Source organism: Gymnodraco acuticeps, unplaced genomic scaffold (assembly GCF_902827175.1).
Source record: "Gymnodraco acuticeps unplaced genomic scaffold, fGymAcu1.1, whole genome shotgun sequence".
Classification (NCBI taxonomy): Eukaryota; Metazoa; Chordata; class Actinopteri; order Perciformes; family Bathydraconidae; genus Gymnodraco; species Gymnodraco acuticeps.
Window position 1 is genome coordinate 4,348,245 of NW_022990441.1, and position 20,849 is coordinate 4,369,093.

The window sequence follows — 20,849 nt, forward strand, 5'->3', positions numbered from 1 at the left end:
CAATCAACTTCCTCTTGACTGTCTTTATTTTATTTTACTATACTTACTTGTTTGCCTGTCCTTGTTTGTCTACCCTCCCTCATACTGTAAAGCGTCTTTGAGTTGTGAAAAGCGCTATATAAATAAAATGTATTATTATTAATTCAGGGGAGACATGTACTGGTCAGGAGCGACAACAGCACCACAGTGGCATACATCAACAGGCAGGGCGGAGTCCGCTCCGCCGCCTTGTTGACCACAGCGGAGAAACTGTGGTTATGGGCTTCAGAGGTGGTGTTATCTCTGAGAGCCCTCCACATCCCGGGACTGGAGAACAGAGGGGCCGACCTCATGTCGAGGGGGAGCCCCCTGCCAGGTGAGTGGGTGCTTCACCCAGAGGCAGTGAAGCAGGTCTGGGCTCAGTTTGGGAGAGCCGAGGGGGACTTGTTCGCCAGCCGGCGCAACAGCCACTGTGCCCTGTGGTTCTCCATGGCTCCGAGCGACGACCCGCCCTTGGGGGTGGATGCGTTCCCACACGAGCCATGGCCAAGAAAGCTGCTCTGCGCCTTTCCACCGCTCCGTCTCATTCTTCCCCTCCAGGGGAGAGTGAGGCGGTAGCGTCTGTCAGTCATCCTAGTGGCTCCGGACCGCGTCGGGGCGCCGTGGTACTCAGCGATGACACAGATGAAGGTGGGCCAGCCCTGGGCGGTTCCCCAGTTCTGGGGGGCGATGTCTCAAGAGGCAGGTGCAATCAGGGCATTACCCACTCTCGGCCAACCTCTCCAGGCTTGGCTACTGAGGGGGACAGGCTGAGACAGGGTGGATTGTCTGACAGTGTTATTAGGTTTATCCAGGCAGCTAGAGCTGGATCCACCACAGCCTGTCACAGGCCAAAGTGGCTGGGATTCCAGCGATGGTGTGAGGAGCGGAGAATAGAGCCCCTATCTTGTGAGTTAGGCTCTATTTTATCCTTCTTACAGTTATTGGTGGACAGAGGGCTTGCACATTCCACAGTGAAAGTGTATGCAGCAGCCATCTCGTCCTGCCATGAAGGATTTGGCAGAAGGTCAGCTTTTAGTCAACCACTGATGTTGCGGTTTTTACAGGGGGTCAGGAGGCTGCGCCCAGTAGTGCACGCCTCCACCCCTCAGTGGGACCTGCCCCTGGTACTCGAGGCTCTGGTCTCAGAACCATTTGAGCCTCTGGAGCCCTCCTCCCTAAAAGCACTGTCGTGGAAGACAGCTTTGCTTCTTGCCTTAACGTCAGCCAAAAGAGTGTCCGAGTTAACCGCTCTGTCGGTGCACCCGAGCTGCTTGCTGATTCGGGGTGACCGGAGCGGCGCGCAGTGTTGAAAGTGTGCCGATCCTACCCGGTCCTTAGTACCGGTAAGAGATTTCCAGGCGGTCCGGAGGACCAGGAAGAATTGACAGCTCCACCCGTGGAATTTATACTACGAAGGGAAGATATTTTGGTTTGGATTACTGGTCTGGGGGAAGCTCGCGAGTGTGTGTGTGTGTGTATACGTGTGTGTGTGTGTGTGTGTATACGTGTGTTTGTGTATTTTTGCGTTTGTGCGTATTGTGTTTGTTTCCCGGGGAAAACACCGGCTGTTGTTATGCCTGCTGTGACCTCAAGTTACTCCGTTCTCCGCTTGTAATTATGCCGTTACAAGCTTCTAAGTTGTATTTATCATCTGAATTTGCCGAAACAAGTTTCATATTCTGAAAGCCAAGACTTTGTTTATTTAAAATCAAACAAAACACCCGAACCCCGAAAAACTATTTTTTTACGCAAATCCACGTTTATTTTGAAATGAGCCGTTGCGACTTCCGACTGATTTCGATAGAGCGGGTCACATATTTGCTTTTTCCCACTTGATCAGAACAGCGGGAGGAGAAAATAATGGAGTGACTGAATGACAGCTAGAAAATTAGGCTACGTGGTGGTAATTAAAGCAAAAATGCAAACGACGATTCTTCAGATGTTTAAGAGAAAGGAGAGAGATGAAGAAACACAGAATGTGCTTAAAATTAGAAAAACAACGCCCACAGATGACACAGGTGATGATGCTTATTTAGCCCAGAGAATGGACATGAACCTGGCCATGATGAATATAATAAGTTAGCTAACTAGCAAACTGTATATCTCTATATGGGGTGCCCAACCAGTCGATCCCCAGTCGATCGCGAGATGTCTAAAAGTATATTCTGTTTTATCGTTAATGTCCTACAACAGGGGTGGCCAAACTTTTTGGCTCAGGGGCCACAATGATGTATCAAGTGACAGCCGGGCCGGGGGGTATTGTTTGGTTTCGTCTTGATTCATGTCGAGCTGAGGGTTGTTTTAATCTCATTCTCCCGCGCGCGGGGCGACGTCCACGCGCAGCTGCGACGACCAGGGAGGAAGGGACTTTTCGCGGCGTGTGGACAGTGGGGGATAACATAAATAAAAATTGGATCGTTGGATTTTAGACTTTAAGGCTTTTTAAGATCGGCGCGGGAACCCTGGCTCATTTATACCAATATTGGACGGGCCGCATTAAACAGATCAACGGGCCGCATGTGGCCCGCGGGCCGTAGTTTGGCCACCTCCAGGCCCGGTTCTACGGGGGTGCATAAGGGTGCATTGCACCCCCAGTTGAATGTTATGCACCCTCACTTGAAAAAGAGAAGGGAGTGAAAAATATTACATATACAATAACAATAATAATAATAGTAGTAGTAATATGAAGAAGAAGAAGAATATAGTTGAAAATAAAATAAACTGTAATTGTGGTCAAATAACTATAGTTAATAACCCCCCCCCCGTCAACGATCGCCGCCGTCTTGGTTCAAAAAAGGTTGGGCACCCCTGCTCTATATAGTCAATGGCTATCTTACTCAGAACACAACATGTACACAGCATACTATTTTAACATTAAATATTTTGCTTTGATATCTTCTATTTTAATCTGCACATTGTGGCATACATTTTGAGACATTTTATTTTATTAGTATTTTAATTTATGTAACCAATATTCTGAAAATTCAAAGAAAGACAGAGACTTGTACATTTTTGACTGTCTGCTGAATTTAGTTATACATTTGTATTCTAATTTATAACAGTTGAGGCCCAGAGGGAGGAAGAGGAGACTCAGCCAGAAGAAGTGGCAGCAGGTCCCTCAGAAGCCACCAAAGGTGATGCTAGCCCTACTGCATACCCTTCTATATGGAAAGAAGAACAATATGAACAGTTCAAACAGAAAAATGAATGGATGTATGCTCACAATGGAAGGCTAGGCTGTACCCCATGCCATGATGTGAAGGATCTGGGTGTCATGGCATCCCGTGGTGTTAATATTGCTATTCAGTGGGCTGATGGAAAGATAATCCCAGCTGGTCAATCAAGGGATGTCCAGCTTTCATCACTGCGCAAAAAAATCCGTGAGCACAAGAACTCTGCAGCACATAATGAAGCAGTCAAGATTCTTCAGACAGCAAATAAAGATATTCTTCTGAATATGAACACGAGTAGTCAGGAGTCTGTGTTTGAGTCTACTGCCAAGGTATTCATGACAGCCTATTATGTGGCCAAGAACAACAAGCCTTTCACTGACTTTGAGAGTCTGATTGACCTGCAGCATGCAAATTCTGCTGATTTAGGGCGTGTTTTGCAAAGCAAAACTGTCTGTGTTGACATAATTGAGCTGTGTCATCACAGATGAAAAAGGAACTTCTAAAAAAGATAATAGAGACCAAGAGCAAAATCACAGTATTGGCTGATGAGTCAACCAGTGTTGGGCACAAATCAACACTAATTGTGTTCCTGAAGGCTATAGTGTTGATGGAGACATGGAGCCCATTGCCTTTCCATTGGACCTGGTTGAGCTGGATAGTATGTCTGCTGCTCATATCAAGGAACAGATTTGGGTTGCTTGCTTAAAAATGGCTTCACTGTTGAGTTGCTGAGAGAAATCCTCATTGGATTTTGCAGTGATGGGGCCAGTGTCATGCTGGGAGTGAAGTCAGGTGTTGGGAAGTTGCTCCAGGATGACTTCCCAGGCATCATACTATGGCACTGCCTTAATCACAGACTGGAGCTTGCTGTTGACCAGGCACTGGATGTGACAGGGGGAACAAAGGACTTCCAGGCATTCATGGACAGCCTATATTCATTATATAGCCAGTCACCAAAAAACATGCGGCAGCTGAGTGAATGTGCTCACAACTTGGACATCGCCCTCAGGAGGATTGGAAAAGTGTTCAGTGTTCGCTGGGTAGCTTCTTCATGGAGGGCAGTCTCTGCAGTTTGGCAGTCTTATCCAGCCTTGGCACAACATTTCCGTGAGGCATCAGAGGATGATACAAGGGACAGCAGAGAGAGGGCCAAATTCAAAGGTCTGCTTTCTAAGTTGTGCTCCATCAACTTCCTGAAAAGTCTTGCACTGATGGCAGATGTTCTGACTGAACTTAAGAACTTGTCAGAAATTCTTCAGAACAGGAAGACCACACTCCCAAAGGCCCATGACATCATGACGACGTATGTCAAACGCATAGAACGTTTCAATCGCTACCCAGGACAACATGCAGTTGATGCCAGTCAGGCAGAGGAAGTGATGGAATTCAAGGGAGAGGAGTTAAGAGTTGGCAGGTCTCCCATCATTGACTCTGCTCAGTTCATCCGAGCAGTGGCAGACAATATGAAATAAAGACTCTTCACAACCACAGCAAACAGAGCACGCCAGTGATGCAGCCAACCGAAAAGAGGCTTATAACAGCCTTATCAATCAAATGGCAGTCCTCAACCCTGACAACTGGGACCATGACAATCCTCGATTTGGAGATAATGAGGTGAGGGCTTTGTGTGATGTCCTACATGTGAACCAACAAGAGGCCCATCTTGGATTCACAGAATACAAGGCCAGTGGAGGAAGAAACATTCCCAACAAAATGAAGAAGTTGCTCATGGCAGTGGACACACTGTCTCCAAGCAATTCTGACTGTGAACGGGGATTCAGCACAATGAACAACATCATAACTGAGTATAGGAGCAAACTTACAACAAAAAATGCAGCAAATCTCCTCTTCATCAGCTCTGTGGGACCACCATGCAGACAGTGGGATCCACTGCCTTATGTGAAGACCTGGCTGGGCAAAGGAAGAAGAGCAGCCCACTCATCAAGCTGCATGGCTCGCCGGTACACAGAAGAGGAGAGCTACTTCAGCCCTCTGTGGAAAATGTGGAAAAGTGTATAGTTTACCTCCCTCAACATGCCTTGCTAATGGTCTGTTAAGTTTTGACACAAGTTGTATGCACAATTGAAAATAAAAAATTGACTATATATATTGTCAAGTGTTTCTAATTTCTACCCCATAAAGGCATTAAAAATGTGAAGTTTGTGTTCAGGGATGCATGAAGCTGGGGGCGGGAGGAGAACAATATGAACCAATGAAGGTCGGGGTAGCATTATAGTACCTGCAAGAAATTCAAACCACTTTCACCCCTGGCGGCACGACAATCAGACCGAACCCCTCCTTTGTGCCCAAGAGCCTAAGGAGTGCGTTCAGGTCGAGGGCTATTCAGTTAGGGGGTTTTAGTCTTCCCCTCCAAGTTTTATCTCTTGGACATGTCTGGCTCTTTCTCCTCGTCTGTGCTTGCTGGGGCAACACAGGACTGGTGAGGAGGGGGGGGGCGGTGGGTCAGTGGGCATCTGACCCCCTCCCCGGACGTAATGCGCCTTTCCCGGGCCCTCTGAGGGGTCCCGGGATAGGCGCGGTGCGCACTGGCCCATTACGAAGCGGAAGGGCTCTCCCCCCCTGCCGAGACGCAGGAAGGGGGTAGCCCTCCACACTATAGTCCACACACACTCTGCACTGGGTCAGTGTTTGAGTGTGGTGCATGGGCACTTGCACTCTCCCTGTGATCCTTAGGGACTCGGAGAGGTGGTGCAGAGTGAGCCCATACAGGGCTGGGGATTCTCCCCATCTGCCTATGGGCGGAGGGGCCCTCAGCACTGTTTTTCGAGCACACTTTCTGCGAGGCAAGCGCAGCAGAGTGCGCTCTGTCAGCCGCAGCCCAGACTTCTCCACGGTCACAACCGGGGTAAAAGAGAATGTGGGGCAGCAGCTGCTGACCAGAAAAGCCGGTCAGGGGCAGTGGGGTGGAATGGTATTGTTGGATGACAGTGCGTGTATACATCAGGGCAGAGATGGGGACTTGAGTTTGTGACTCGGACTCGAGTCGCACTTAAGTCGCACACACAGAGACTTCAGACTTGACTTGGACTCCTGCTCAAAAGACTTCGGACTCGACTTGGACTCGTGTTTTGGGACTCGTGAACAATCATTGTGTTTTCTATTTTTGGCGTATTAAAGGTGGGGTAGGTACATTTGAGAAACCGGCTCGAGATCGCTAGAATTTGAAAATACACAACCGGAGAAAATCTGCCACTTCCTCACAGAGCTCCTCCTCCAACACACACGAACGCGCACATGACCAATGAGGGCACGAGATAAGTTTGTGCCCCGATGGGAGGCTGACAGGCGGATAGGCCATCCAGTTATTTTAGCCGGGCCGGCTATCGGGATGTTAAGAGCATTCCATGGAATATAATAAAAAGTGTATCTCGAGCCGGTTTCTCAAACTTACCTACCCCACCTTTAACATTAACATTAACATCATGGTAACACCATGGCGACCGGCGGCACACCTGCAGCTGTATCGCTTGTAATTAGGTTCAACTATAAAAACTTCGAACAAAACGCCGGCGGCACCAACAAAAGGAGTGCACACTGCAAAGTCTGCAATATTAAAATCAAGGATGCTGGTGCAACAACGTCAAATTTCATCAGGCACTTGAAAACTCACCCGGAGAGGTCAGTCACATTAACGCATATGGACGGTTAGCAAACATGTTTAGCTCAGCATCAGCTATGTAATGTTAACTTAGCTTGCTACTAGCTTTGTAACTGAATATTTGAAAAGATGAGTGAATGTTTGCTTGTCACACTTGTTTGCGTTGAGTGGCGTTGACATCCAACTCTTGACATGACATAAAAAAGGTCGGTAACGTTAATCATTACGTTCCGCTGCCACGTTAAACGTAGAAAAATACATAGTTACATACATAAATACATCTGTCGGTTTATAGGCAGGTTACAGGTGTATTGTTGACCACGTAACGTTAATGTTACAGGTTTATCAGGTTACCATTACACTGGGTTTGAGTGAGAGGATAGAGGAATATGTTTATTCATAGTAGACTTAAAAGATGTAATTAGAGACCCAGTGTAGTTAAACAATACGGTTGCAGAGGTCAAATTTTAACATTTTTGTCCACTGGCCAAATGGCTAGCCTAGGGAATGTTGAAATGTTACCAGCCACTCAATAGATTACCATTGTTATTTTTGGCTGGTGCGTGCAACATACAGTACCAGCCACTTGCATGATTTACCAGCATTTGGCTGGTAAATGGTGTTAATGGTAGATATCTCTTTTGGAACAGGTCATGTTTTAATATCACCAGTTCAGTATATTTCAGATAATATTGCAGCAATAGTTTTTTAGTTGCAAATGGCACAGAACAAATGTTTACTTTTAAGTACTTTTAACACAGTTTCCCTGCGGGGGATTAATAAAGTATTTGTGATACTGATTTCTGATTCTGAAGTGTTTTGCTTATAAGTTGTTTGCATTTAGCTAATGTGATGTTTTTCCTCATATTGCATTGCAATAGCCTGTTTAAAGTGATCATATAACAAACAACTAATCAGTACTGATACTGTATGCTAATAGATATAGGAGTGATAATAATAATACAGTAAATGCTTTGAATTTCTTAGATATAGCTGTGCAGTATTCTTAACAGACTGGATAGCAGCAGACAATATAAGGCTTATTACAACCAGAAGAGACATGAGACTTTTATTTTTTAGAGACTTGAGACTTGACTTGGACTTGTGACCAAAGACTTGAGACTTGATCAAGTCTCACCCCACAAAGACTTGAGACTTGACTTGGACTCGTGACCAAAGACTTGAGACTTGACTTGGACTTGCAAAAAAAGACTTCTCTTCTCTCTTCTCTGATGCAGAACATCTCTGCATCAGGGCTCCACCCACTGTACCCATAGAGTCCAGTAGAGGGTGGAGCCTGTGAGAGATATAACGCCGGGTTACGTATCGTAACCCTTGTTATATTAACACAGGCGGAGCCCTCTACTCAGGGCACTGTCTGTCCTATTCCGCTCGCTGAAGAGAGGTGTAGGATGACGGTCAGGAGGCGAGGCCTCCTTTTATACGGTGAGATGCGCGCGCATTCAGGTACTGTAGGCCCGCCCCAAGGCCGGCTACGTCTATAGAAATCTCAGTAGGTGAATGCTTGCATAGAGGGTAGTACCCATAGAGTACAGTAGAGGGCTCCGCCTGTGTCAATATAACAAGGGTTACAATACATAACCTGGCGTTTCAGCCCTGTTTCAAAAGTGCTGATTCTCTGTTTTTTACTTTAGATGAAAATAAAGTGCAACTCCCAACGCCCCTCGGCGAGATATTTGGTTAAAAATAACACAATGGTGCTCTGCACAAGCCAAAAAAACGTTATGACATCATAAAGTGGCCAAAATCTGATCAGCTCATTTTCAGACAGGTTTTATATAAATGGATCAGGACAAAAAGTCAGCGAATCTTTTTTCCTGAAACTTTCAGAATCTCTTTACACAAAGGAGACACATGTTTAAGTATAAAGTACAGGAAAAAGTAGATTTTGCATAATAGGTAGGAGCAGTTAAAAATAGATAACGAAGAAAGGGTTAATAATTGTCAAACTGCAGCACCAACCAGTTTTAGATTATTCAATGTGTCTATCAGGAATAGTCCGTGTTGGTAGACCAGGAACTCTCTGGGGTTAAGGGCTGAAAGGTCCAGAGGGATCAGCTCTCCCTCACATTCCCACTGTGCATCCAGGACGTCTACGAAACTCTTGCCTCTGTCTGACTCTGGACAAAACACGGAAGAAGACATATGCCTTGTTCTATTAAATATATGTCACCTCAGTAAGAAGCAAAGTATTACCGTCACCTTTTTCTACCCGTGTGACTTACTGCAATAAAAACAAACAACCCAAAGTCAGACCTACCTGAGAGCTCTCCTCTAAGAAGCCCAGCCCCACAGGCCCAGCCCTTCAGCTGAAGATCCATCCCCTTCAACAGCTGGAACAGAGGAGAGAGCTCCAGCAGCTTGGTCCACTCCTTTTCTGGGTAATATAAGCAATGTTGATGGATAACGTTAGTGTGACACACGACAAGTGACGTGTTCAAACTGTGTATTATTATACATGACCTAACCTGGAATAGTGGGGACAGTGATACTTCTTGAAGGCTGACTGGACTCTTTCATTGGCTGGCTCTCTGTCAGGAAAATAACTTACAATTAAAATGATTAATTTACATCAACGGATTATTACGATATTTTGTAGAGGTTAGCATAGCTGGAAACAATAAATGTGGGAGAAAAGAGGTGGTGCTTAAATCCTAAATGTGCAGGTATGGATGTGTGAATGTCCTTTCCCAGAAGTCTATAACCTGAATCTAGTACAGAGCCCTCAAAGTAAATGGATCGCTAACACAGCACTGAAGCAGAGAACAGCACAATAGGGTGAAAGTGAGCTGCTGGGTAATTTGTTCTTGGGCTCACCCTGGGAGAGAATGCCAGAAGATGCGGTGTGTCTTTGTGAGATGTGTGCTGGTGTTGAGCTGGCCTGCAGAACAGTATCCTGGGATTGAGCTAAATGGAGAGGCTCCCTCAAAGACTGGGTGGAGATTCCTTCAAAAACACAAACTGTGTGAGACCTTGCAAGCCACAACAAGCTGACAATCAAGCCAATTCATAAACAAAAGAATCCAAGTATCTCCTCAAGCAGCTGGGAGGCTTTGTTTGTGTTTTTTTTTTCTACATACCCAAGACACATTATTTTGACGCACTTTACTTTAGAGGGCTAGTTTTCACAGGAATGTAAGCTATGTTTTCTCCTTGTAAAAAATACCCCTAGGGTTGTTATACCTGCCAAGACAAGTCTTATTTTTCAACTCTTGTCAGAATCATTATGAGCACCTCATTTGTCATTCTTCTTTTATCTCCTACCCGTTTCTGGCATTTTAAAAGACATAAAAAAACAGAGCAGCACTCTGGAGCCATTGATTTCTTTCTTCTGCAGACATCAACAAGGTTATTTTTTTGACTACACACTGGCTGTTTCCCCTTCTCCCTGCTCTTGCTGCATTTTGACAATAAACATTTTTCATATTATGCATTCGAAGTACTGACACCCTTTCTGAATTTCCCCTCGGGGATTAATACAAAAGAATGTCTTATTTTTCTTCTCCACACATACAGATGCTATTACAAGGCTTAAGTGGCTTGAGAAGCACATACCTTTCACCACAGGCACAGAGGCTGTCCAGACTCTAGACGCTAAGTCCAACCCATATGCCATCTTTGTTGGAAAACCTGAAACAAGTCAGAAGTCATGATGACAAGCCTGCTTATAAAATCTATTATTTTCTTAAAAAGACCAAAACCAGCTACGAATTGATACTTCTAACAACTGTCTGTTAAGACGAAGTCTGATCTACCAGGGTTCATTTTCACCAAAGAGCTCAATACTGTTTTAGAGAATACCATAGAGAACACACTGGTTAACATATTCCTTACATTTCATAAAGGTACTGTTTGCGAAGAGTCAATCACAAATACTACTACTCTGTTGTTGATAACACTAAATAAAGCACCATATGTGTATAAACAAAAAAGACAGAAAGCAGTCCTGAACAAATGCAACATTTGACCCTGTTTCAATTGTTTGTTAAAATCTACAGTGCCCAGCTTTTTTGGAAAAGTAGTTGACCTTTTAGAAAATTTAAGATGTTGGTCTTTTGAAGACATCATGGGGCTTGGTTTTGGTCTTTTCAGGGGATGAAAAATAAAATGAAACCACCAGCATTATCCTTTGACCGCGATAAGAGAATGTGTGGGAAAATGTAGATAATGGCTTTAGATGTAGTCATTTGCACGCTCACTTGGAGTATAAATACTGTACCAGGAAATGTGCAGAGCAATTTCATATAATAATGGCACTATTCAATGGGGGCTTGTCCTTTCTCTGGGACAATATGTACTGCATATCTGTTTGCTTTCTATCATATATTAGGACCCTTAGCATGTAGTATATATAGTACCCTACATATTAGGTACCTGATATGTGCTGATTGCAGGTGTTGGGGGAGAAGCAGGCAGGCTGTTTATCTTCCAGGAGCTGGTTCAGTTTCTCCAGCAGAGGCAAAGCCATCTGCTGAAGCAAACCCCTGACCTCCACAGTCGGTGTGCGTCCAATGCACTGGACCAGACCGTATTCCTTGTAGCAAAAGTTCCCACATAATACTGCCTAGACAGAGAGAAAGAGAGAGGAAGCTCAGCATACCACTGGGAGACACAGAGATACCCATCTTCTATAATAGGGCACATTTTGCTTTGATTGTTAAACAAACTTGATGGCAACATGATGATGAAATCCAAACAAAATTAGCCATAAACTTCCTTCCATCATATACTTAAGTTTATTTATATAGAGTGTTATTAATGTGGATTGACTGAGTGTGTCTTGACCTGCGCAGTGTCGGCACGGAGCTGAGAAAGGTGCCTGACAAAGTGCAGAGCATTAAGAGCAACCTCCAACTCTGTCTGTCTGGAACAACACTGCTCCCACAACTCTGTCTGCCTCAGCTCTCTGTCCTGGAGGAAGAATAAACACTGGCTTGAGTGAGAAGAACCATGAAGTCTTATTTACATTTAGACGACAATGTTAAAGAGAGCATCCCATAGCACCGGGTTGACATCAAAGTTTAATAACTAAACTTTTGAAAGCTCCCTATATCATAATTAGTCATATGCATTTGGCACTGATGTGATGAGAGGGATGTCAACATCTGACCCAACTGTGTCACAAACAATTGAGCTGCAGGGCGTAAAATTGACCAGAGAGCCATTAATCGGACCATAACGTGGACGGGTGTATTCCAGTCTCCTCCATGGGTTGTCCATTTTTCTTTGTCTTGTTGTAGCTGCTCCATACACACATCAAGCTTATCAAGGCCTGACACAAGCTCCGAGTGCCAAACGCACTGCCGATCCCACTCCTGCTCATCCCCTATACACACAGACAGATACACAAAGATATGCTGCCAACCCAAATAAAACATTGAAAAGTGAAATTATGTAAATTATTAAACAACTGAAGGGTGCGATATGAGACACTGGCATGAAGCATCTCTCTTTTGGCAAGCAATGAATATAAACGCAGAGGAGGTCATGAGTGTGATATCCCTTCATGCTCTTCACTCGTTCAGCATGCCAGCCAATTTACCCAGTGTGAGGATGTCTAATACATGCGGAGACAAGATCAGAGCCAACTGGGTGTGCTGAGCCGCTCTCCTTTGCGCCTCGTTCTGCGCCGATTCCTGCAGTTCCAAGGCTGCTTCGTTGAGCTGCCTCCCTGACCACTGAACCTGCAGCAGAGAACACACTTACTGTATACTTTGAATGTAAAAAAGAGAAGGTACAGATTTGAATAATGGCACACAAAAAGACACACTCAATTTAAGAACCAAAGGGATGGAAGGCACATGCACATAGTCATACACAGAGATGCAGTGACAGCACATTGCTTTAACTCTACTTTTGCACAGTATGCCCTAACCACACATGTGCTTCCTTGCAGTGCACAAATAGGCATGAATAGCTTTTCTAGCATTCCTTTCTAATGATGTTTTCCCCCGGCATTCATACACTCCCCCTCATTCCCAAATGCTCAAAAAGGAACCCCTTTGAATTTGTTTCTCCTTTATTCAGAGGCCAGGCTATATAAGATATTTACAACCAAATCAGCAATCTCCCCCTACTGACCTGATAAGAGTCTTCTTCTATGGCTCTAAAGAGACACTGGAATAGAGCCGAGTCCAGATCAGAGAAAATATCTTCCTCTCGCTGCCTTTGCTGCTGCCAGTAAGTGTTTCGCACACACACCTCTCTCTGCAGCGCCTCTACCTGGCAAATAAAAGAATAAATAGCAGCAACAAAGGAGAGTACATCAGATTTCCTTAGTTCAAACTGAATTCAATGGGCTGCTAAATGAAATGCTAGAGATTTAACACATGAAAGACTTGAGTAGCTTTTATCAAATTCACACAAGTCTCTCCTGCTGAATTAACAAGGCTGTAAAAACTAAGTAGGATGATTTACATTTTACTATAGTCCAATTGAAGGTTTTTGTGTTTAATCATTTTTGTTAAATGTATTGCTCTACCTGCACACAGTCAGTTTGATCTGCCACAGTTAGCCAATAGGAAGCTGTGACAGGTACAACGTTTTTTCTGGACACGTCCAGTCTGACACCAACCACGGGGGCCAACACGCCTGTCACTGGGTCAACAGTCTGAGATCCATAACGGATGGCCACTAGTCCTGTGAAGTGCAACAGCATAGTAACAGAAAAGCATACGTGTTTATTTCGGTACTGTTTAAAATAAGTGGATTAAATAAACTGTGTCTGGTGACCTGGGCATTTGTTTGTTTTTCAAAGTACCTTTTCCATCTGGGTCCTCCATGGTTCCTGCCAACGCTGTTATATTCCCAGAGACAAGGTCAGTCTGACACCCCAGCACAGGCACACTAAGACCAGATCCCATTGGGTCAGGGTACTCCATCCCCAACAAAGCTGGTACAGACATGTCTGAACCGAAAAGAGGCATCTCTCCTGGTTGGAACAGCACAGGAGAAATCAAAGGGTTACTATAGAGGAAACAAAATAGTGTTTGGCTCGAAAAAAAGAAAACTGGAAGTATTTCAACAAATTTGAATTGGCAGCACATTACTGGCATTATAGAGATTCAGAAGTATTCAATTGTATTTTTTCTTTTAATGTTTATTTTATTATCTTTTCTTTTTAATGTAAAGCACTTTGAATTGCCTTGTGTTGAAAGGTGCTCTATAGATAAACTTGCCTTGCCTTGCCTTTTCTCTCCAATACAAAAGACAGACAATTATACAGTACATTACTTCAGTGCTATTTTAGGGTTTATGTGGTTTAGATCAAACAAACTCTAAACTAAAGTAAATACAGAAAGATCGACATACATGAAACAGGGTCGTGGCTGCATGAAAAGTCTGGCAAAGCATATAAAAAAATAAAAAAGGAAAAACTTAAAATCAATTTATCAAGAAGAACACATGCACACAACCACTATGGCTAACATTATGATAGATATAAACATGCCACGGTGCAATTTGCTTTCACATTACAGAATATAAATACTGTGAGTTCTATCTTTTTGATGAAGCAGATCTCTTAAAGTGCATTGTTGGTACTGTGGTGAACTGCTTGTTATTGCAGTTTGATGACTACAACTTCAAGTTAAATGTTTTCATGTCTTTATCTTTATCAATCAATCAATGTTTATTTATATAGCCCAACATCACAAATGTTACATTTGTCTCAGTGGACTTCACAGTTTGTACAGAATATCAGTATGATATGATCTCATGCATCCATGTTGGAAATATTGATGGTAATAGTTCTGTATTCCCCTTGGGAGAATATGGATATTTGTAATTATATTATATAATAATGTGTTTATGCTGGACAAGCTGGTCACATTTTCAGTTCCTGGTGTGGGTGGTTGCTTGTGACAAATAAAGGTTAAGTAAAAAGTGTTTAAGGTCGGAAAATGTCATCCTCCTCATGAAACCTTTCAAGGGCTAAAAAACAAATAAGAAATGTTATGCCTTCAACTATTTTTGTTCTCGGTTGCAGGCAGCAAATAAGGACAGCATTGTGGCATTCAGAAGGGCAAAAAGTGTATGTTTAAAAGTTAGGTACATCTAAAATATTGTCCACTCTCACTTTCAAAAGCAGCACCAGCCTTCAATGGATGAATTACTATTAAAGTATCAAAATAAAGTTGTGAAGAAGGAACAGATAACATGTAAGCAAATACCCAGCACCATGTTTTCTTTCCTAATCAGCAAGTATGGCAGTGATGACAAGTAAAAAGGAAAATAATAGCTAAAAGGAAAAACAAGTGTTTCCTACTTTATGTTATGCTCTTAAATACTTGCAAATATTTTAGGAAAATAGGAGGACAGTGACCACTTAATTCTTAGCAACAAAAAGTGAAGCAGGAGATGACTCAGACACCACAAGAATTAAATTTGACTTTTCAAAGAATTGCCCTCAGGGGAACTTTCCTCACCAAGACTCCCTCCATCCTGCTGGAGACCTGCGGTCCAATCCAGCATGAAACACAGTCTGGTCTGCAGCTGCAGCTGAGAGTACAGGCTCCTCCCCCAGGCCTGCTGAAGCTCACTGGCTGCAGCGAGAAGATGTTCGTGTGGACTGCTCCCTCTCTCGCCGCTCTGAACCCGCTGCAATGTCTGGTCTGATCCCCACTCCTCAGTCAGTGGTTTCAGGATCTCCAATACTTTGAAAATCACTGCCAGAACCTAATTGAGAAACAACAAAAATCTATCTCTTTAACTTTCTGTTATGTATCATGTATCTTTTTCAACGTATTAACCTTATGGTTTGATTTATTTGTAAGCTGCTATTTTCCAGTTAGAGTAAAACTAAAACTAAACTCTGCAGCCAACATAGAGGGAAGAAGGACCTATAAGTCCTCAAAAATAAGTATTTAAACAATATGTTTTGCCTAAATCCAAGGCCTTCAAACTTATCCCGGACCTTGCCGTCTAGAAGGGCCTGGTACCCTCCTCCGTTAGGCAGCAGTTGCCCAGCCCGTATGTTGGCCCCTCCCACTCTCCCCATCCGCCCGCTCAGAGGTTCGATGAAGGGCTCGGCCAGCAGAATACCACCTACTGGCAGCACGGCTCCTACACATACACACAGAACAATGTTAACTCAAAGAAGGGAACCCTGACATAGGCTGTGCTGCAGACTCACCAGCACAACTAACCTGCAACTGGATCTAGACTGACCCCGACAGTGAGCACCACATCCCCCGTCCTGGAGTCCAGCATGGGACAGCCCATCTGTATGGGCTGCGGCAGGCGGGTGAGGGGACAGACATGCAACCCTCCCAGTGGGTAGACTAGTCCTGTCTGGGGGTGGATGGTTACAGCCAGAATGGGCACTGGGACCCCTGTGTCTGGGTCTGCCATGGGACATCCCAACTGCAGTCTCTGGCCCGGCCGGAGGCCTCTGAGCCGAGCACTGGGCAGAGGCCGGTCTGAGTGGCAGGAGGTCGGGTAAGGGATGAAAGGAAGGAGGGGACTATCCCACTTCCTGTTATCTTCTGAGAGTAAGAAAAGCAACAGGTTAAAAATATGTACACCCTTGAAAACTCTTTTTTTATTTCATGAATAAAAAACTAATAAAAGTTATACTTTGTGCAGAAAATGTAATAAAAGAAATAAATTTGCTTTCTAAGCTGAAGCCACAATTTCAGTGGTGCCTGGCTTTTAGGGGGGCTGACAGCAAAGCCTTACCTAGGACTACTATAAGCTATTTGAAGAAAAAGGTGGCTGAGCTGCATTAAAAACACCTCTACTGTATGTAATGTCACATCCTGTGGATTACTAGTTATCAACAGTTTAAAGTACAAGGGCATCACTTGTGATTTGCTTTCATCATGAAATGCTTTTTCATTAGTCCTGATTTAATTTTAGGCATTAAATGTGGGGTTTTTTCCCTTTGAATTCTTATGAAGGTAAGATTTGTATTATAACTCCTTATGATATTATCTAACCTTCACAACTTGTTTCTTCTGTTTGGTTGTTGTGTTTCTGCAGCTCAAATGTCTTATGCAAAAATAAATCTCATCCCCCAAACCCTACAAGCGCCCCTCATGTTACCTGAACATGAGTCAGTTGTGAAGACTAAAGTTGAGCTTGCAGGATCGTAGGCCACATTGCCAGCTATGGGCATAACCCTGCCTGTCTGTGGGTGGAGGAAGAAATCTGGTGGCACCGCCATGGTGTGGCCGCCGCTTAGCAGCATATGACTGTGAGCATTTGGCCTTATGAGGCCTGTGACTGAATCACAATGAACCGCTCGACAGACACGCAGAGACCCATCAGGACCTGGAGTGAAGCAGAAGGAGAAATAGCATGTGTCTTGATCATTTCCTCCCATTGAAGGGATAGCAACAGTAAGTTTTAAAAAACACATATTTCATTTTTATGAATTATTGTTTGAGAAGAAAATGCATCAGTGTACCTAGAATGAGAGAAAACTTGAAAATACAAGACATAATGTACGGACCTGTGTGGGTGAGAATGAATGCTGTTAAAGTGTGGGTGTTTTCAGAATATAAACCTAATTTTAATATAAGGGAATCTTGTTGTTGCAGTGCACATTTATACCAACAGATGGTGCTCTCTTTCCAATTTTCAAGAACATATGTTTTCTTTTTAATATTTTAGTGATCAAACCCAGCGGTGTTAGACTCACCAAAGATGTGGTCCTTGGTCAGCACAGTTCCAGTGTCAGGGCAGAGCAGCTTGGCCCCTGTACCCTCACCCAGAAACCCCCAGGCCCCCTGACGTTGGCACTCTGCTGACACCAGCTCTCCCATCTCCTCCACCAGGGAGGTCAGCCTCTGAAACAAACTGAAGACAAGAAAGGACAGATTGAAGGGAGATGAGGATTTACTCCATTCTGAATGTTTTTCTGACAATTTGCAAAGGTTGAGTAGAAGATTTACTTTAGCTGGTGGTTGTTGCTATAAACCTTGGACAGTATTCTGGTGCCCTCTCTGAGCTGAGCTGTGAGCAAACTGTAGACCCTCTGCTGGGCCTGCTGCTCTCGCCCCAGAACCTGGAGAAACAAAAAATAAAATAAATAATCACCCATACTAAAACATATTACACAGTTGATAGAGAGAACCACAGCTGAGACAATTGTTAATGTATACATTAATCAGGAGTCATTTTTCAAGCGAAAGAGCTAAACATTTCCTAGTTCCAGCTGCTAATTTATGAGCTATTGCTGCTTACTTAAAGTAAAAACTAAATTAATGGGTTTTGGGCTATTTCTTTAACAAAACAAGCAAATTGGTGGCATCAACCCCGGCCTTTTTTCCACATTGTACATTCTGTACAAATCTACACAGATAAGCATTTAATACCAAAAATAATTAGCAGATTATTGAATACCATTGGAGCCCAAAATATATGAAGTATTTTTTTATATATATCTAGAACACATAAATACACGTATTTCTCTTTTATCTTTAACTGTTCTTGTAAATTAAAGAAAGTATTTAAATGTTCTTCACTTTATAATAGGAAAAGGAAATATGCAGGGGTGGGAATGTTGCGTTATGCACCTGCAGCTGACTGTGGAGCAGAGTCCTCAGCTGTGAGGCAAGAGTCTTCCTCCGCAACACCTCCCTCTCCACCTCCCTCCTCATCCTCTCATAGCCCTCCCCGATCCTCTCCTCGGTGATCGAGCGTGGGTGGAGTACCTGCAGTTTCCCAAGCACTCCCTGATATAGCTCCTTCACCTTCACACACAAAGATACATACATGAAACCAAAATGAATGGCACACAAAAAGGGCCTTCATAAAATTATAGTATCAGATCACACATTTGACTGCACCCTAATGCAGTTAGCACGCATTGTATTGTATTGAAACGGGGGGAAACTTTCTGCTGTCACAGGAAAAGGAAACATCAGAGTGTGTGTGTAACAGAAAGAGGGAGTATCAGAAGGTCAAAACATTCACATGATGTATGTTTATTTTGCATTTAAATTAAGAGCTACAGGCCTCAGATGTGAGCTGTCCCAGCCGTGTGGTGACAGACAGACTCTGTTTGAGCAGGAGGCTGTAGAAGGTGTTGCTGCTGAAAGCCTCCAGATCCACCTGGTGCTCGTAATCCCAGAACTCCTCTAAAGATCCTGCACAGAAATTGGTCATGAGAGAGAAACACAAAGAGATACAGTGAGAGACACAAGTAAATACACATCTCTCATAGATCACTTTTACTGTAATAGCAAGCATAATGTCTACTTTTACTAAATCCACTTTCCAGTACCACAAAAAGCCTCTGCTAGTGTTCTCCCCGGCCAATTTGGAAGTCCCTGTTTTAGCCAAAGCATTTATAAAAATAACCGGCATAAGAGAGAAAATGGTATATGTTCCTCTTGAAATAAAAGCCTATGTCTTATTTTTACGCTATTGAACAGACAAATGAACAGATATATTGTTTTTCGAGGGGGATTTTCAATGTACTGTGGCATTTTAAACTTTTGTTTATCACGGCGCATGATATCAGGAATGTCATAATCGACTTCACAAACGTAATTGGTAGGGTGGGATAAACTGCCAGGGGTCACTGTTAGTGTTATATAAGAGGCCACAGGGGTCTTCAAAGGCCAACACGATATCAGTGTGTTTCTGTGATTATGTAGAGATAGTGTGAACTTTGCGAGCAATTAATTAGCTCAGAGTATGTGTGTTTGTTTGTGTGTGCACTGTGCATTTGAAATTGTGCGTGAATGAATGTGTGTGTGTGTGTGTGTGTGTGTGTGTGTGTGTGTGTGTATCATTGCACCTGGTTGAATGGAGTCCTGTGTCATTCTAGCTTGATGATTTCTGTGAATCTTCCTAAGTGAGATCACCCTTGAGCCTTTTGATGAGTAGTCGTCCATGTTGTAGGACAGCTGCAACAAGCGGTACCGCGCTTTGATTGGCTTCTTCTCAGGCCATCCATATTCACGAAACAGGATCTAAATATGGGATCAAGGGATGAATGTGAAAAAGGTCAACTTTGAACATGTGATCATGTGTGTTTGTACACTGACCAGCAGTGTCACACATAAACAGAGGATGACAACAGCTCCAAATAGCAGTCCTCCGGTCACCAGCCAATCAGGCCTTAGTAACAGGTTGCGTCTCCTACTGATTCCCAGCCTGGTCACATGACGAGGGATGGTGGGGAAAAAGGGGCCGGTCTCATAACACTGACCGCCTGCTGGCATCACCCGCACATACTGAGTAAAAAGAGAACACAAGTGTATTAGTAGTTCTCAACAAGCAAATGCATGTGGAAGCCCTTGTACATGAGTAAAGTGGTAACATGATTTCATTTGCACCTTCATCTCAATTTCTTACATAAAAGGGCTTATGTCTATGATAGGCAGCTACAAAATAAGCACTCAGAAAAGCGGTTTGGAATACAAAATGAAATTTGGTAAGGAATATTGAACGTCAAAAAAGTTAAATGTGTGTTACTCATGATAACTTGCCTCATTATTTCATTTTAGTTACCATGTGTTTGTGGTGTTGGCTGCTCAGTGTAAAAACGTATACTCCAGCCTGGCTGAAGACCAACGCAAAGAAGTTTGGAGGAGTCCAGGACAGAGTCAGCTCTTCTTTCAGCCGTCTGACTGCCCCCCAGTCAAAATCTCTGTTTGTGTTGTATAAATTGTCACTGAAAGACAGGTAGTAAGGATTTAGTCAAAGCACCGTTTCATAGTGTTAAAAATGGACATGAAAATCAAACTATTGTACGCCTGGCATCTGACTTACAGATCATACTGAGGATAGTGATGTGTGTCAACAGTAAACAGGATAACATCGCCCAACTGGAGACACGTTGTGGGGTTCAAAACTCCGGTTACACTCAGTTCTCTTATTTCTTCTTTGACATCACTCTTGTTTCCATCGTTTTCTCTTCCTTCATGACTGATATTTTCAACTTTAGTGACTTCCCAGAGGATATCAAAATCTCTTTCTATAAAACAACAACAGTGCAGTACTTTCATCATGGATTATTCATTTTAATTTGTGTTTTATTCATCAAAAGTTATGGTTTTGCA

The 20,849-nt window shown here is 43.5% G+C and overlaps 1 protein-coding gene across 1 annotated transcript in view; it reads right to left on the reverse strand.

Moving 5' to 3' along the window:
• si:dkey-103g5.4 overlaps window positions 1-20,849 on the reverse strand; it is a 35,591-nt gene that overhangs the window by 11,688 nt on the left and 3,054 nt on the right. Inside the window, exons 7-30 of the mRNA XM_034225579.1 lie at window positions 20,560-20,764; window positions 20,299-20,461; window positions 19,833-20,021; window positions 19,583-19,757; window positions 18,796-18,926; window positions 18,354-18,530; window positions 17,730-17,842; window positions 17,477-17,634; window positions 16,879-17,106; window positions 15,981-16,319; window positions 15,749-15,897; window positions 15,261-15,510; window positions 13,595-13,765; window positions 13,316-13,473; window positions 12,916-13,056; window positions 12,377-12,518; window positions 12,009-12,160; window positions 11,620-11,745; window positions 11,209-11,398; window positions 10,390-10,464; window positions 9,652-9,780; window positions 9,303-9,365; window positions 9,095-9,211; window positions 8,797-8,954 (exon numbers count right to left, since the gene is read on the reverse strand). Of these exons, the coding sequence (XP_034081470.1) occupies window positions 8,797-8,954; window positions 9,095-9,211; window positions 9,303-9,365; window positions 9,652-9,780; window positions 10,390-10,464; window positions 11,209-11,398; window positions 11,620-11,745; window positions 12,009-12,160; window positions 12,377-12,518; window positions 12,916-13,056; window positions 13,316-13,473; window positions 13,595-13,765; window positions 15,261-15,510; window positions 15,749-15,897; window positions 15,981-16,319; window positions 16,879-17,106; window positions 17,477-17,634; window positions 17,730-17,842; window positions 18,354-18,530; window positions 18,796-18,926; window positions 19,583-19,757; window positions 19,833-20,021; window positions 20,299-20,461; window positions 20,560-20,764 (3,899 nt within the window). The remainder of the gene's footprint in view (window positions 1-8,796; window positions 8,955-9,094; window positions 9,212-9,302; window positions 9,366-9,651; window positions 9,781-10,389; window positions 10,465-11,208; window positions 11,399-11,619; window positions 11,746-12,008; window positions 12,161-12,376; window positions 12,519-12,915; window positions 13,057-13,315; window positions 13,474-13,594; window positions 13,766-15,260; window positions 15,511-15,748; window positions 15,898-15,980; window positions 16,320-16,878; window positions 17,107-17,476; window positions 17,635-17,729; window positions 17,843-18,353; window positions 18,531-18,795; window positions 18,927-19,582; window positions 19,758-19,832; window positions 20,022-20,298; window positions 20,462-20,559; window positions 20,765-20,849) is intronic.